The sequence below is a fragment of the Lepeophtheirus salmonis genome, chromosome 5 (genome assembly GCF_016086655.4).
Source record: "Lepeophtheirus salmonis chromosome 5, UVic_Lsal_1.4, whole genome shotgun sequence".
NCBI classification, from domain to species: Eukaryota; Metazoa; Arthropoda; class Copepoda; order Siphonostomatoida; family Caligidae; genus Lepeophtheirus; species Lepeophtheirus salmonis.
In genome coordinates this window covers 20130679-20148253 of record NC_052135.2, presented here as the reverse complement: position 1 = coordinate 20148253, position 17575 = coordinate 20130679, and the positions used below count along the sequence as shown (strand labels likewise).

The following is a 17575-nucleotide window of genomic DNA, read 5'->3' as shown; positions in this document are numbered from 1 at the left end:
TTTTGATCTTTTCACATTTTTCAACTTTTTTTTGCCTTTTATAAAAATGTTTCTGATTGCTTTTATGATGAGAAATAAGAAAAATAACCTTTGTAACTAAAATATGTAATACATTGTGGTCCACAGAGTATTTTTTTTGAAAATATTTTTTTTACAACGTCTACATTTTATATTGTTATTTTTCTACTTGAAAAACTAAAAATAAAAAAAACCAAAAAAAATAAAAAATGAGGTTATAGGCACATGTTTCCGATTTAATTTTTTTTATAAAGATTTCTCTATATTTTCTGAATAACCAAAAATAGTGGTAAATACAAAAAAAATGCTAATAAATTTAAAGTTATTTGATATTTGTAATTATTTTTTTTTTTTTGTATATTTATTAAGCTATCAAGGCTATTTGATAGTATATATATAAAATGTTGATCCATATAAACCAAAAAAACACTAATTTTGGCACAAAAATTATATCTTCATATTTTTTGAGGTCAAAACAATCAGAAGTACAACATCTCACCCAAGAGTAAATATTTGATGGCAAGTGTTATTATTAATTCAACTCAATCATGATTTAATTAATGTAATTAGCAAATTACTCATAATAAGCAAAAGTAAATATATATTTATCCTCTATATGGTTTTTATGTTCAAAGATTTTGCTACACTTTAAATTAGGATTTTCATAGGATTTGAACTGCAACAGGATATAATGAAAGTTAATACTTCATTAATTTTTTCCTTCGAAATGAAAAAATAAAAAAACATCGAAATTAAAATATTTTTAATAAATATATGTTTTAACTTAAAAAATATTAAAATAGTTAATAAAACAAATTTACATATATTTATCTTGATAAATACCCATGACTGAAACTTTGTTTTATTAATAAACTCTTGCTTCCTTCAATGTTCTTCCTGTATTAAGGAAATTAGGGCATTTCATTATCTGACCATGAGATACCATTTGAGTATTCAGTGAGTTGATACAATTGGACTGAATTGAATGAAACATCTGTTTTGTTTTGTTATTCAATTTTTTTTGCTATTTTTAGTGAAAAATTCTTTAAAAAGTAACATAGATTCAACTTAAGAGATATCTAGGGAGTAAAAATTAATTTATATATGAAATGACGTCACCGGGTGCACTGTATATATTGCATCCTGATTCATATACCAATTTTTTTTCACAAAAAAAAAAAGAGTATAAATTCATATTAAAAAAGAAAAATTAAGCGGAAGTACTTTATATATACATATATATATATAAAAGAGAATAACTCCTAACAATGACGGGTATTATCAAAAGTATTATAATACTAATATTTTTTTATTTTTTATAAAGCATAAATTGGGATTATTTTCTTTCACAAGGGCCCCATGCCACCTTCTGGCAGACAACATGAAAGCCAGGAGGCTCAAGAGGTGTGTGATCATCCTCAAATGGGTCAATTCTTAAAAGAAGATTTTCACAGTTGATCAATTCTTCAACTGCTGGTTTGCGGAAACAAAAGAAGAGGTCTAAGGGGTTTACTACACCAAATATCCTGCCCAAACAATGGTCTTTGGCGTTGTGGCCTCTGATAGAAAGAAGATACCTTTTTTCAAGGATGGACAGAAAATCGGCCAGGAGGCCTACTATAAGGTGCTTAGGTACACCATCTTGCCATATACCTGGAGGTTAAATACGTTTGGAATCAGAAGGGCATCTCCTCTCACACGTCCGCCAAGTGCCAAAATTTATGTGCAGATAACATGGCTCGATTCTGGTATAAAGAGATTTGGCCCCTTCCTCACCGTATTTGAACCCACTGAACTTTTCTATATGTGGGACTTTGGAGAGGGAAACTTGAAGTCATCCATAGTGGCTGCATGGAACAACTTGTCAGAGGAGGTCAACGTGACCTTCAGAAGACGTGTAAAGGCTGTTATTGATAATAAAGGTAGCCATATTGAGCGAAAATGTTTTGTAAAAACTTTGTCTTCATGTCTTGTTAAAATTATTTTTTTGCGTAATTTTGAAAATATAAAATTATTGATGTATTTCTAAATCCATCTCTCGAGTTTTGTGACAAGCATGTGATAAACTTTCCTTAAATGTAATTTGCTAGCTAGTGGTATGCTAGGGAAGACCACATTTCCAAAGGAAGGTGGTAATACTAGCATATGTTTATAAATGTGGTGTACACTGTACAAGTTGCAACAAAAATTAAGATGATGAGGACAATGCAATAATTGAATATTCCTTATATGGTCTATATATACTACAATTTTGGATTTTTTATTTTATTGCAAATGTCTGATTAATAAATATTTTTTAGCACAATATACAATTCAATTGTGGTGCGTCAAAATAAAAACAATCTTGAAAGTAGAAATCTCAATATATATATTTTACTTAATATAAAGATACCATACAACCCAATATTTCATAGACATGTTTAAGTCATTTACAGGCTTTGTATACAAAATTGCGGGATGAGTTATGATACTTTAGAATTTTAGCTATAACTTAAAAATTTTATATGATTTAATTTACTTATATTGGTCTTGATATGGTCTTTCAAAAAAAAATCTGTCACTTTTTCAACTTTTTTCTACTTGAATCAAGATATGTGGCACACCTAAAGGATTAATAAGAGTAATTTGTTGCTAGAAATTGAGCATAATTTGTTGAAAAATATAAATGTAATCCACTCATAATTTTGAGAAAACCCTTACTAACTTGCTTTTGTGTTGACGGACCACATCTCATAAATAGGACTAGATCTGGTAGATGTCTCTACATTTTTTATGTATTCCCAAGTTTAGCTGCAAAAATGTATTTTATACTATTACTTATTAATGAGATACTTAACAAATTAACTAAATCATTTGTAAAAAAGATGTACATATTATAATTTAAGAACATAACATTAAATAAATCTTAATTTGTTTTACAAGATGCAATAACTTCCTTCTTATATATTAAGTTCTAGTTAAAATCAAAAAAAAAAAAAAAAAAAAAACAGGAAAAAAAACAACTTATTATTTGATGTGAAGTTAAAATTTTTGATCATAAAACCATATAGAGGAAACAAAAATATTCTCTTCTTGTTGCTTAATATAATTTGCCGGTTATATTAAATATTTCAGGATTGAATTGAGTTAATAATTAAATTAGTCAACAAATTTTTGTCCTTGGATTGAAATGGTGTGCTTTGGATTGTTTTTACCTTGAGAAACATGAATATATCCTTTATAGCTCAAAATTTATGTTTTTGTCATTTATATTCAGAAACATTTTATATACTATCAATAAGCCTTGATAGTTTAATAGATATACAAAAATCCAACAGTTGCCTGATTTAAGTGTGTAACCGAACTAAGCAACCATATCCCGTTCCCAGCCATGAATTTAATAACATAAAAAATACCATATTAAGTATGTACTTGCTATCCCCGGCCAAAGTTGATACAAATAATTACATAGCTACTATATAGGTTCATGAATGAACCTGGTTTTAACAGGCACCTTTTTAAAGTTAGATTGACTGTTGGGTACAAAAAAAAAGTTAGCTATAGACTTTTAGACCTCCTCTTAACAAATTAATAGATCAATTATATATGCATTACTTACAGTTATTCGCCCAGGGGTGGCCAACAAAACAAAGTGATTCTTCTTTTATGTAACTTAGTATACTTACTCTTTACTCCATTGAATTAGTTAATATATTAATTTTAAGAATTGTTTCACTCTTAAAATTTATTACACTTTAGATTTTAATTTTTGTTAAGATACGAGGCCGTTGTATTGTCCCAGGATGTAAAAAAAATCATCCAGGCTATGAAAGAACGGAGAATATATGTTGAAATATGTTCACATCGAATGTGAAGAAGACAATAAAAGAATTGATAAAGTGTGGCCCGATTAGACATATCCTTCAAATATCCATAAACTTTCCATGCTAAATTCTATAAAAATTCTGTAAAAGAAGTTACCTCTTAACACCATCAGAAATTTTTCGGAATAAGTCTTGCACCACTTTTTGATCTTTATTTTTGAAAAGGTAGAGAGTTTCAATCATAAATCCTGCGCACATTAATTAAAAACTGTTCTTGTTATCTTTGCAAACCAATATAATTCACTTCTGAACAAAGCTGGGAACAAGCAGGTCCAGACCAACCGCCACACCATTTACCATATTTTCAAGTGCCTGTATAAAGAGTCCAATCTCACGGATCGTCTTCACAGCGGTAAATCAATCAAGCTAACCCCCAAAACTATCAATCACTCTGTGAAAGCTAAATTTGAGCTAAATTCATTTCTCACCCCGTAAATGAGTATTTATATAATATAACTAAACAAGTTAATCCTTTAATGAATAGAAAATTTGCAATTTTCTTTTTTGTGTACTAAAAGCTTGACTAAAAGCCATAAAAGAATTATAAATTATTTTTTAAAAAGTTTTCAATAAATAAATTAAAGTAATAAATAGATTATGAGTCTATCCGCTTTCTTAACTTACTTATTTACATTTAGTATATTTTTACTTATCGAATCCGGCTTCCATGAGGATGATGGGTGTAATGGCATCGATGGGGAACAAAATACTACCTGTTTAATTTGGAATGAGCTAAAGACTAACTTGCAATCTTGAAGTCCAAAGTGATCCCATAGAAGCTGGGAAAATCATCTTATGTGTTTCAGCAGAATTGTGCAACGTTACATATTTTATATTATTATTGTTTTCCAAGTTTTTTTCGTAATTATTGGCCTTACTATTAGAAGTGTACCAATGCATCAGAATCAGCAAGAATCGGTTTTTTTCAGAAATATTAGAATCGGTTATCGGAATTGGCTGCCAATTCTACCAATACCAATGGATACTTATTTATATACATTATTAAGCAAAAAAAAAAAAAAAAATCATCTTCAAACTTTTTAAATTTTATTATTTGAAATTGTCAATCAATAAAAAGATGTGAGAATCATAATATAAAGTAAGCTAGTTTTAAGTTTAGGTATTCCTTCCGGTAGGAACCCCAGATAAAGTTATTTTTCTTCAACTTTTGTTTTATCATACATATAAGAAGTGCAATAATTATAGACCTATGTAACTAAATTCAGAGCATGTTCTTGGTCCAAAAAGTACGTTTATTATTGCTACTGTAAGTCGTCAAACACGAAAATTACGTTTAAAACCTTCAACAGATCCAATTTTGCTTTCCCTTTTAAAAAAATATTTTATATATGTTTACGATTCAGAGCCATATTCTCCTTTGAAATATCCGTATAAACCGAAATCAAAGTTAATAACGATTGATCAACAACGTTTCACAGTTGTATATTAATATTCAAATATATATAGAAATATTTTGAATTCACCAATTTTACGTAAAGATAAATTGTAACTTGATAACTCTATAGATACATCTCTTAATGTATCTTTAAGACTCCCTCCCTCAAGAATTATTAATTATGAGGAAAAAGAACCAATTAATTATGAATGATTTTTTTCACCAGTACATAGTTTACAATATCGGGGCTGTAATGTTTAACGCATTGGGAATGAGATTCCTTTCTAAAAAACGATTTTCTTATGATTTTATGCAGTAAATTGACATAAAATCTCGAATTCTCACGCAAGTTCAAATTTTAGAGACCTACTTTTTAAACTGGATTTAACCAATCTGAGCAAAAACCAATAGTCAATTAATTACCCCAATACAGGAGCTCTTTTATATTCAAACAGATAAAAAATATCTTCTAATATTTTTGAATTAGTGAAAATATTTAAAATCATACATTCTTGCATAATTCAATTATAGTTAAATTGATAGATATTAGTATCCATTATTAAATAGACCTTGAGTTGATAATTTTGACTTATATAACAAATAGTTCACAAAAACAAACAGATGACAGAAAATTGGTTATCAATACTTATCATGACCATCTTCATCTATTGAAAATGCAAGACGTTTCAGTAGTGCAGGCAATATATTTAAGTTAACCAGGAATAAATCAACTCCTGGGCACAGAGACGAATTAATTTTTTTAAATTTTAATTTCAAATTATTTAAAACTAATTATAATCATAATTAAGATTGATATATTTATATATTTCCTTTACTAGACCTAATCGATAAAAAGTTAAGCATAAAAAAAGTAAATCATTTTGTTATTTGTTTATTTAATTATTTTATACAGAATAAGGAATCAGAGAAGGAATCTTCTATAATGATAGTGCTTAAATATGTTTGTTATGACGACTAATGTATTTGTTTATTTTTACTGTTCAATTCCTTTGTAAGTGTATCTTGAGGACTCTAGGCAAAGAGTGGAGACTCAAAGTAAGGGAGATAGGATTTAGTAGTTTTCAATCCTGATTAGCTTAAAATTAGAAACTCTAAAGGACTCTAGGGAAAGAGCGGTTAAGGAAAAAGTAAACAATTCAATCTAAAAACAAGGAAGATTATGTTCCTAACACCTACCTATAATATCTTGTTATTATTGTGATGAAATCGCCCTTATTCTTATCTTTTCAATAGAGGGAGACGGCCTGTTCAAACTCGCTGCGGGCCTGAAGAAACATGTAGCAGTTTCTAATTTAAAGCCAATCAGAATTGAAAACTGCTAAATTCTACCTTCCGTGTCCACTCTTTGCCTAGAGTCCTTTAGTTTGAACAGGCTTGCTTCTCTGGAGGAACATGTAGCAGTTAATTTGACCTGTATAGCTAATTGAAAATTACTTTTTTTACCGACATTCTCTGTTTGTAAAGGGATTCAGAAGTTTCAATTTTAAAGTTATGTTGCTGAATTTCAGAAGTTTCATTAAAGTTCATTTCCTCAAGTAGTATATATAAATATAATCCTTATTTTCATTATGAAAAAAAAAATTGTAGCCCAACGAAATACTTCGGATACTGAAACAATTAAAACCACTTTACTGACCTCCAAATCGAATCAAATAAGTATCATAGCTAACTACTAAATTTTATTTATAAGTGGCTAAAGTAAGAAATTACTGTTCAGTGGAGTGCCAAAAACAAATGTACGCATAGTTGGACAACGGATAATAAGGGAAACTGTTTATGAAGTAAGAGAAGAAATAAAAAATTAATGTCGTAGAACAATAATTTAATCTTGCGTAAGGGAATCAAACTTCCATGCAAATACCATAACGAGTATTTTTAATATTCGTAATGTATATTTTGGATATTTTTGAATTGATCTAGCTATATAAAATTCATTTTCTAAATTGCATTCAGATTAATTATGAGTAAAGCTGGGATGTTTGGTCAAATAAGTTACCGTTTTGAGATTAGGAAAGGAAAATAGTTTGTAGAATTTCCCTTTCTTCTTATTTATTTATTCTTTCTCGAATTATTGTTGTGCTAAAATCTCCTCAAATAATTTATATTGTTCGTCGAGTACCTTTAGTTTGTAAAATTAAATTAGTCACTCATGGACTCCATAACGTGGCTGAACTTGCACATAAAGAATTTCCAAAAACAAACGAGCTCATTTCAGAAATAAAAAAATGTTTTCGAATGCCAGCTAAGAAAACGGAACTTTACTGCTTCTGACCAAACTCCAGCACCTATCGTCAACGCTAGGGAACTTGGTTGAAAGCAGTAGATTACTATTTCAATAACTTTGAAGTAATTAGGGAATATTTAAACAACCTTAATGAAATAGCACCTACAGTCCTTAAAGCTAAGGAGATTATAAATGATGAGTTTATTTATGAAGAATGGTCAATAATTAATCATAATCTCAACCCAATTACCAAGGCCATTGCCGCGTTAGAAGGAAAACTCACTTTACTTGTTAGCTTGACTATTGTAAAAAATTTACGCGTCGATATCAAGTTAAAGCCATTCATAACAAAATTTAATTCCTTAGTAGATGAAAATCCAGCGTACAACGATTTGCAAGACCTAGCAAATTCTGAGAAGACAATTTACAGAAACACACCTATTTTAAATTGTGCGTTAGAGATGATTTTCATCATATTGAGAGCCATTCATACTAAAATAAGATCCTGTTTATCAGTAAAAAGTGTCAAGAACAAGCTCATTATAAAATGGAATATTGAAATATTAGATTCGTAAGTGTAAGTATTTAGCAAATAACTTTTTTAAGAAAAAATTACATTTATTCTTAAATGCAGTAATATGGTCAAGAACAACAGCATGAATGGTCTCAACGGGGGTCTTACCTTCAAATGACGTGCAAACAGTTTGTTTAACATAAGTTTCTTCGTATAAAGAAATGGGTAAGTTATTAATGATGATGTATTTAAATATTCAAAAATTAATTAAACAAATACTTCTTTAAATTTAGGATTAGCAAATAGATAAATGTTCATAATCTCTGAGATAAGGGGTTAGAGAACTACAGTAATATGGCCAAGAACAACAGCATGAATGGTGTGAAAGGGGGTCTTACCTTCAAATGGCGTGCAAATAGTTTTTCTAAGATCAGTTTCTTCGGGTTAAGAATTGGGTATGCTCCATATATTTCTAACATGTTGAAGTACATTTTATTTAAAATAACTATAAATCGTTTTAAATACTGAACATATTAATTTACTTTTTCTTTTCTTAGCTTTACAAATTACTTAGATGACGAAAAATGAGGATTCTACATGGAATTTGAAGTATAATAGGAAAAAGACAGATTTTATTTTTACTCATAATTAGTATATTTTTTTATGTATAAAAATGTTTCATTATTTTTGCAAATTTATAATTTACATTTGCTCCTAATAATTTGTTGAATCCATTCGTAATATTTAATTTGAATAACTTCAATTTCGTTTCATTTGTCCCTAATAATTTATTGAATACATTTGTAATATTTAGTGTTAATAACTTCAATTTCGTATCCCATGTCCATAATAGTTTGTTGAATCTATTTGTAATATTTACTTTCTTTTGTCAATATTAATTTATTTCACTTTCTGTGTATAGCTACTATTAAAATTTGTAATTGACATGTTTCGTTATAATTAATCGTTTTTTATTTTACCCATACTTCTTTAACTTAATACCACAAATATACATTATAATTCTTTAATTTATAAATTTACTAGTAATTAATTAAATAATTTTTTTTATTACTTCACTTCATATAAAACATACGATCAATACGGGAACATGTAAAAATAACTTTAATTTTTGGTGCCCTCGCAATAAATAGTTTGTCAGATTAGGTATCCTACTGCAGTCCGTCCTGAAGGTCTTCTAGGGATGGTGCATTGTTTAGCTAGGCCCCGATATCAGAATTCATTAAAAAACTGGAGTGGCTGGAGACGGAATGTCTAAACTTACAAGTAATCCAGTGCTACGGTTTAAGTGATAATCAAAAGTTTTTGACTACTCATTGTATGACACATCATATTAGCGACTTTTATTTATATTTGTTAATAAATCTATATTATAGAAATTTGGAAATTTTTTCATGATTTTCACAAAGTAAATCAGGTAGTCCTGAATTTGAACATTTCAACTACTTTTTATATTTACTCTTCTAGTGTAATATGAAATATAGAAGATTCTCATTTTTATACCAGCATCACGTGATATTCTATCCTCCAGAACCGTAACTTTTAATCAATACTACCATATGTCTCGCTCCCACTTTTTAAACACACTCATTCGATACCCAGTCCTAAATTTATGAGTGAATATCTACAATGTTACATTAAGTTAAAAGAAGTGCTTTAAAAGAATCCTGGCTGCACAAAACTAAAGCAACTTTCAACAAGTGAAAACCTTTTTATACAAAAATACTCTAATTGTCAATTGTGATACTGAGAGAGTCTTTAGTATGATGAATATCATCAATACGAAAAGGAGGTTCAAACTAAGTACTAAGAAATTGATGGAATTATTGATCACCAAATGGAATGAATGTTTTGTTATCATTAAATTGTCAACGCGTAAATATTAACAATATTTTTAAAATAATTTGTTACTTTATTGCCTCATTTTTATTCTTTAGATTTCGTGCAAAATTATCTATTCTTCCTTTGATGGTCACTAAGAAGTTATAAGTAAGGGTGATAATTTTGGTAAGAATAGAAAAGCGTGCGAGCAGAAGAGAAGAAATACTTATGGCATCATTGATTAAATAATATACATCTTCTTCTATCAATCAAGAACGTCATCATTCCCGCCTTTATTATTCAATATTAATATAATATTAGATGGTGATAGTAGATAGTGAACTGAATAAAATGCCTAATGTAACGTCGCCTTCTGTCTGGATTTCTGAAAATGGAGGCCCAGGAATTTGGGAATTACTTACCAGATGAGAAACAGATGGTTTGTCGAAATAAATGTGCCTTTGGTCTCCTATCTAGAATTACACGCCACTCATTATTCTCATCTCATATCAAGAGAATGGATATTCATCTAAAAAATCAAGTTAATGATGAATACATCAAGTCAGACTTTAACTCTGATCTCACAAAGATGCTTATTCCATGTAATATAACCTTATCAATTGCTAATCATCTATGTTCAAAAAATTTATGGAGAAATACACGAGTAAACTTATCCCTTCCCGAGGAGCCATCATTAAATTAATGGAGGATGTTGGTACTGATGTCATTTATAGAAATACATATAAAAATGTTTTTAGTCGTCCACACCAAATGACGATCAAGTTATCAGTAAAAAGTATAAAATATATAAGTTCCTAGCTTATGGCGTATTTTTTTTTTAATCTGCAGAACTGAACTTGCCAAAAGGCTTACACTTCCAAATAAATTTATTGTGGCACAAATCCTTTGCTGTTTTCTTCATACACTCTTAGATGAAGTAGTCATCAGAAAACAGTTTTGCTCGTTTTGCCATCTTATACTCTATTTTGTAACTTCTAAAAGTGACAGATTCATTTTTAGCCATACGTTTTATCAGGCAAATTCAAGTGCAGTCGGTAGCCGGATGAATTGACATCGCAAGCCTTAGTTTGGTGACCCCTGATCTAAACCAAACTTTTTTATAAAGGATAGAATTAATTTGTTCAACTAAAATTCTCAGACCGATCCAGGATTTTCAGAGCTAAACCCAACCCTAGAGTGTACATATTTGTATGGGTGATAATTTTGGTAAGAGTAGAAAAGCGTGCGAGGAGAAATAAATGAATACGCATGGCATCATTGATTAAATAATATACATCTTCTTCTATCAATCAAGAACGTTATCATTCCCGCCTTTATTATTCAATATTAATATAATGTTAGATGCTGATAGTTATTTTTAGTATGTAGATTATATTTAATTTAAGCGAATGAGAACTGAATAAAATGTCTAAAATAACTTCACCTTCTGTCTGGATTTATGAAAATGGAGGCCCAGGAATTTGAAAAATACATACCAGATAAGAAACAGATGACTTGTTGGATTTGTCGATATAAATGTGCCTTATTTCCCCCCTGTCTAGAATTACACGCTACTCATTATCCTCATCTCATATCAAGAGCATGGATATTCATCTAAAAAATCAAGTTACTGATTAATACATCCAGTCACAATTTAACTCTGATCTCACAAAGATGTTTATTGCATGTATATACCCTTATCCATTGCTAATCATATAAGTTCAAAAAATTTATGGATAAATACACGGGTAAATCTATCTCTTCCCGAGGAACCATCATTAAATTAATGGAGGATGTTGGTACTGATGTCATTTATAGAAATACATATAAAAATGTTTTGAGTCATCCACACCAAATTACGATCAAGTTATCAGAAAAAAGTATAAAATATTTACTAATTTCAAATGAAACTCTGAATTTTGTACTATCTAACAGTAAGTATTCAATCTTTTTTAAATCTAACCCTAAAATAGGATTCTATTTTAGCTAAACATATCAAGAATTATGATACACAACTCATTAAATAGTAAAAACAACTGCTTAAATGGTCACAACAACGGGGGTAGTAGCTTTGGATGGTTCGCAACTAGTTTGTCTGAGACTACTTACTTCACTTTAAGACTTGGGTATGATGGTTCGCAACTAGTTTGTCTTAGACTAGTTTCTTCACTTAAAGACTTGGGTATGATCATTAAGTTTTCCAATATTACATAGTCAATAAATATTACTTTTTTATCACTTAAGGCTTAGCTATGGTTGATAAGCTTCAAGAAATGGTGTTCAGAAAACTCATAAAAGGCAAAAACAACTGCTTAAATGGTCACAACAACGGGGGTAGTTGCATTGGGTGTAGCATTATAATTACCAATTGTGTATATATGTTGTTATATAAGCATAAATAGCGGAGAAAAAAATCTTTTTTGATGCTCTTAATAAGGAGTAATATCGCCGGACATTACTACATAATTAGCTTTTGCTCTAAATCTTTACGATGTCATGTTAGAAAACTACAATAAGTCAAGAATGGTTGCCTGAATTGCCTTATCAGTTAAATTTGACTGCATGGATTAACTTTTCTTTTTTAGATAAATATGAAATAAATGAAAGTGGGATTCTAAAAGCTGTTCTTACTAAGATTGGAAGAAGATATGGATTGAAATCTAACATTATTTTATGATTTACTTTATTATTAATAATTATTAAAATCTCATCGGTAGAAATATATCTATCCTGTGTACAATTGTATATGCAACTTGCACATAAGGAAAAAAGGTGATGATCTTTTTGATTAAACTCCACGTCTGGCTTGTATTTTGCAACCTCAAGTTATGACATATTGAACTGAATTCCGATGTTAGAACAAGAAGATATTATTTGGATCAATCTATTATTTCAATACTCTTATTTATAATTTATTGTTATTATTAGTTATATGATTCTAATTGTTTAATTTTGTATATTTAACTTAAATGTATGATGGTTTATTTTTTAGTATGTAGATTATATTTAATTTAAGCCTTCTATTTTAAATTTGGAACTTCAAATATATTACGAAATACTCTTATTTTGTCGTTTTATTAGTTATTTTTCTGAGAATATGGTTCACAATAAATTAATATTTCATGGAGTGTGACGTTTCCAAATCTACTGTAACGGATAAAAATCGTCTAAGTCAATTATACGTAGTATATCTTTATTAAACATTTTGCTAATAAATACTTTCGTTACACCCTCAAAAATCATAATAAAGCAGGCAACTGATAAATACTGATGTGATTATCAGCGATAATCATATCAGTATTTTAAACAATGATACCATGTGTCTTTCTCCCCCCTGTCTCCTCGCACGCGTTTTTCTCTACAATATTACCAACTATAGTTATAAGTACACTACCTGTAATGATGGGTTTGATGTTTTCTAACTAACAATATATTTTATCATGCAATAATTTACAGAATATAATATACATTTATAAAGTTATTTATAGGGAAGTTATATATGAATAATATACAACAATCTCTCTTCAGTCATGTGTAAATAAATAAATCATTTAAGTTAAAGGTATATACTAAACGATACTCTTTTAATTGGGTTGGGTTGGATGATCGAAATAGAATTTTCTTTTGGACACTTACATACTCTTGCATAGTGGCTTCTCTTACCAGGTATTGTGCATTCGAAGCTTTTTGTAAGCAAACTATCCCATTCTTATGAGGAAATTGTACACCACACTGTCTAAAGAATCTTTCTTAGCTCTTTTTTATCACTTAAGGCTTAGCTATGGTTGATGGGCTCCAAGAAATGGTGTTCAGAAAACTCATAAAAGGCAAAAACAACTGTTTAAATGGTCACAACAACGAGGGTAGTTACATTGGGTGTTGCATTATAATTAACAATTGTGTATATCCTTCATGATAATAGTATGTTGTTATATAAGCATAACTAAATAACGGGGAAAAATCTTTTTTGATGCTCTTAATAGGGAGTAATATCGCCGGACATTACTACATAATTAGCTTTTGCTCTAAATCTTTACGATGAATTTATTTCTAATATTTTTTTATTAGTATATTTATTGTCTAATTATATGATTTTGACATTTACTTTATTATTAATAATTAGTTAGATCTCATCGGTAGAGATATATCTATCCTGTGCACAATTGCACATGAAGAAGAGGGGTGATTATCTTTTTGATTAAACTCCACGTCTCGCTTGTGTATTGCAACCTAAAGTTATGACATATTTAACTGAATTCCAATGTTAGAACAAGAAAAAATTATCTGGATCAATCTATTATTTTAATATTCTGTATTTATAATTTATTATTATTAATAGTTATATGATTTTAATTGTTTAATTTTGTATATTTAACTTAAATGTTTAATGGTTTATTTTTTAGTATGTAGATTATATTTAATTAAAGCCTTCTTTTTTAAACTTTGAGCTTCAAATATATTTCAAATACTCTACTTTGTCGTTTCATTAGCTATTATTCTGAGAATAAGGTTCATAATGAATTACAATTTCATGGAGTGTGACGTTTTCAAATCTACTGTAACGGATAAAAAACGTCGAAGTCAATTATACGTAGTGTATCTTCATTAAACATTTTGCTAATAAATACATTCGTTATACCCTCAAAAATCATAATAAAGCAGGCAGATGATAATCACATCAGTATTTTAAACAATGATACCATATGTCTTTTTTTCCCCTCCTCCTTGCACGCGTTTTTCTCTACAATATTATCAACTATAGTTATAGTCTATAACTAAAAACTTTATAACTATAACTTATAGATATTTCAACTGTCGCCAATCTCCTTCTCCTTTAGGAGATATATTTAATAAAGATAAAATATATTACTTATGTTTCAAGACATCATGAACCTGACTGTCTTATACTAATAAAGAACTACCCAAAGATTTATGTTATACATACATACATGAAACTATATGTGGAAGTCATAACTATAACGACAATCGACGAAAAACATAAGAATAAAAAATCATAATTTATATACATGTGCTGAAAATCCTTGCTAAATAACTACTTATAAGTATCAAAGATGCTCATGAAAGTAATTGATTAATTATGTCTCCACTCATAGGAGGAATTTTAATTTTATATTAGGGAATTTGTATAGGCAAATTGTATTGATTTACATTCTAATTATATAAAATACATTTCAATATAATAAATCTTGAGAGTCTAGGGGTTTTAGCTTACATGCCTTACATTAACTCAATCTATGTCCAAAATGTACTTCAGCGGTTATAGTGTTCATAACAATATAAAATGTTAAATTAAATATTAATTTGATTTTGATCTTTTCTTGATAGTGTATTTTAGTATAAATGATAACTGATGAATCATTATGTAGCTGCAAATAATATAAATGTATAAGATTGTGCTTTAAATCGTTGATTACTCAGAGTTAAGTTACTTTGTTGAGTCAACATAGAATAATTATTTTGTACGTGCTCATTAAAAGTACTTACAAATCGAAAAGTAATCAAAATCACATTTTAAATTAATCTTTGTAAAAAGTAATCTTTCCTCTTTCTATGTGCCTTTTTCTTTAGTTATGTTAGTCCAGCTAAAAATGTGGGAAGCGATATTTGGTGCTGAGGTAGGCGTCGGCATTTTGTATCAAATAAAAAATAGAAGGGAATACGTCATCAACAGAATCAGTGTATCTCGGCTTTGCCCATACAACGTGTTAAATAAATCCTTCAAGGATGAGACCCATAGCCCTACTCGGACACGATCGTTCCATCACTCAAATCCGTTACAATAGAGAGGGAGATCTTCTTTTTTCTTGCGCAAAAGATAAGAAACCCAATGTTTGGTACACTGTGAATGGTGAACGGCTCGGAACCTTCAATGGTCATACTGGAGCTCTTTGGTGCCTGGATGTGGACTGGACCTCAACCCATTTGATAACAGGTGCTGGAGATAACACAGTTCGTCTTTGGGATGTTGAAACAGGAAGTTCCTTGGGGATAATTGATACCTCCACTTCAGTTCGTACTTGTGGCTTTAGTTTCTCAGGGAATTATGTGGCCTACACGACAGACAATCACATGAAGTTCCCTTGTACTCTCTCTGTTATTGATGTGAGGCAAGGCTTCAAGGATCAAGATCCCATTATGAAGCATGATATCCCTATGGACGGACCTAAAATCACTGCACTCATCTGGTGCGTCCCTAGTTTTCTCATTTATTTATCTTATTCTGCCCTTTCTCCTTGATTTCAGGTTTATGGATAATACCATTATCACAGGGCATGAAAATGGTAACATTGCTCAATGGGATGTGCGCATGAATAAAAAACTACATGTATCATCTGACCATACTAAAACTATCACAGATATTCAACCCTCAGGCGATGGTTAATAATCTTTCTTTTCTTCTCATTTCATTAGTTAATTCATTATTATTCAATTTATAGCATCAATGTTCATATCGTCATCAAAGGATTACACGGCTAAATTATTTGATCTTAGTACACTAAAGTGTATGAAAACTTATAAAACGGAAAGACCTGTTAACAGTGCCAGTCTGTCTCCTAAAATGGATCATGTAAGTTATATTTTTTATTCATATTTTGACTCATTCCTTAATAGAGCGTTTTCTCTACTGTCATGAATTAATTATAATTGATGGAGACGCCATCTTGGGGGGCTCAAAGTATATATTTTTATTACTTAAAATGGACAAGTTTCTAATAAATCTTGATATAATTTTATCAAATGGCTTTCAGAATAAAAAAGATTTAACACTTCCATTGATTAATACTTTATGCCTATGATTAACAGTAGTATTTGAATAAGTACTATGTACTAAAATTCCTCAAAATGCCTAAATTTATACTATCAGTTTTTTTTTAATCAATTAGGCACGATAAAAGCAGGATAAATTGAGAAAATTAGCTTATTTTTTTCCATTGTTATAGTTAATTTATTGCATACAATATGTTATTAATTAACAATTATAACATACTTTTAAATTAAAGTAGGCATTAGGGAGATAGATTTTTGATAGACAGTAAGGTTTAAATCCTTTTAAATTGTTAGTCTCATTATGTTATAAAATAGTTCATCATTTTTCTTGATACTTGGTTGTTTAGTACCCCAATATTCCAGACATCAACAATGCTATCGTCACATGAAAACCCTCTAAGCCTGTCACAATTGTGACTTACATATATATCATTCTCTTAAATAATCTTCATTTGTTTCCTTGCAGGTCCTACTTGGTGGTGGTCAAGAAGCTATGGATGTAACCATGACTTCCACTCGCATTGGGAAATTCGATGCTAGATTCTTCCATGTTGTTTTTGAAGAAGAATTCGGACGTGTCAAAGGACATTTCGGTCCCATTAATTCGGTACAGTTCCACCCAGATGGTTTAAGCTATGCTTCTGGAGGAGAGGATGGCTACGTTCGTGTGCAATCATTCGACCCCTCATATTTTGAAAATAACTTTGGTTTTTGAAAATAAATTGATGTTAAATTATAATCTATTATTTGTAATTGAAACTTCTTAGTTTTTCGTATTTTCTTCTGTTTTTCTAAGGTTGAAAAAGATTATTAGGCAATAAGGATATACAAATATTTAATCCGAAACCATTTGAAGTGATATAACTCAATCTTTAGCTCTTGCTTTCTATCTGGATATACTTAAAATACAA

At 29.5% G+C, this 17575-nt stretch overlaps 1 protein-coding gene and 1 long non-coding RNA gene across 2 annotated transcripts; both read left to right on the top strand.

The window, feature by feature from the left end:
- Positions 1-12005: 12005 nt before the first annotated feature.
- LOC139905556 (uncharacterized) lies at positions 12006-12771 on the top strand. The gene is made up of 3 exons (XR_011780422.1): positions 12006-12057; positions 12120-12401; positions 12461-12771. It is a non-coding gene; the product is annotated as an uncharacterized lncRNA (long non-coding RNA).
- A 2762-nt stretch (positions 12772-15533) lies between these two features.
- eIF3i (eukaryotic translation initiation factor 3 subunit i) lies at positions 15534-17403 on the top strand. Its single transcript, XM_040713384.2, has 4 exons — positions 15534-16081; positions 16140-16273; positions 16334-16464; positions 17131-17403. Exons 1-4 carry the CDS (start codon positions 15621-15623, stop codon positions 17377-17379), a joined length of 975 nt encoding a protein of 324 aa, XP_040569318.1. The 5' UTR covers positions 15534-15620; the 3' UTR covers positions 17380-17403.
- The last annotated feature ends 172 nt before the right edge of the window (positions 17404-17575 follow it).

Excerpts from the sequence above, each read along its gene's own strand:
- eIF3i (XM_040713384.2), top strand. The coding sequence starts at position 15,621 with ATGAGACCCATAGCCCTACTCGGACACGATCGTTCCATCACTCAAATC. Across the intron at positions 16,082-16,139 it reads AAAATCACTGCACTCATCTG|GTTTATGGATAATACCATTA; the intron begins GTGCGTCCCTAG and ends CCTTGATTTCAG. Across the intron at positions 16,465-17,130 it reads TGTCTCCTAAAATGGATCAT|GTCCTACTTGGTGGTGGTCA; the intron begins GTAAGTTATATT and ends GTTTCCTTGCAG.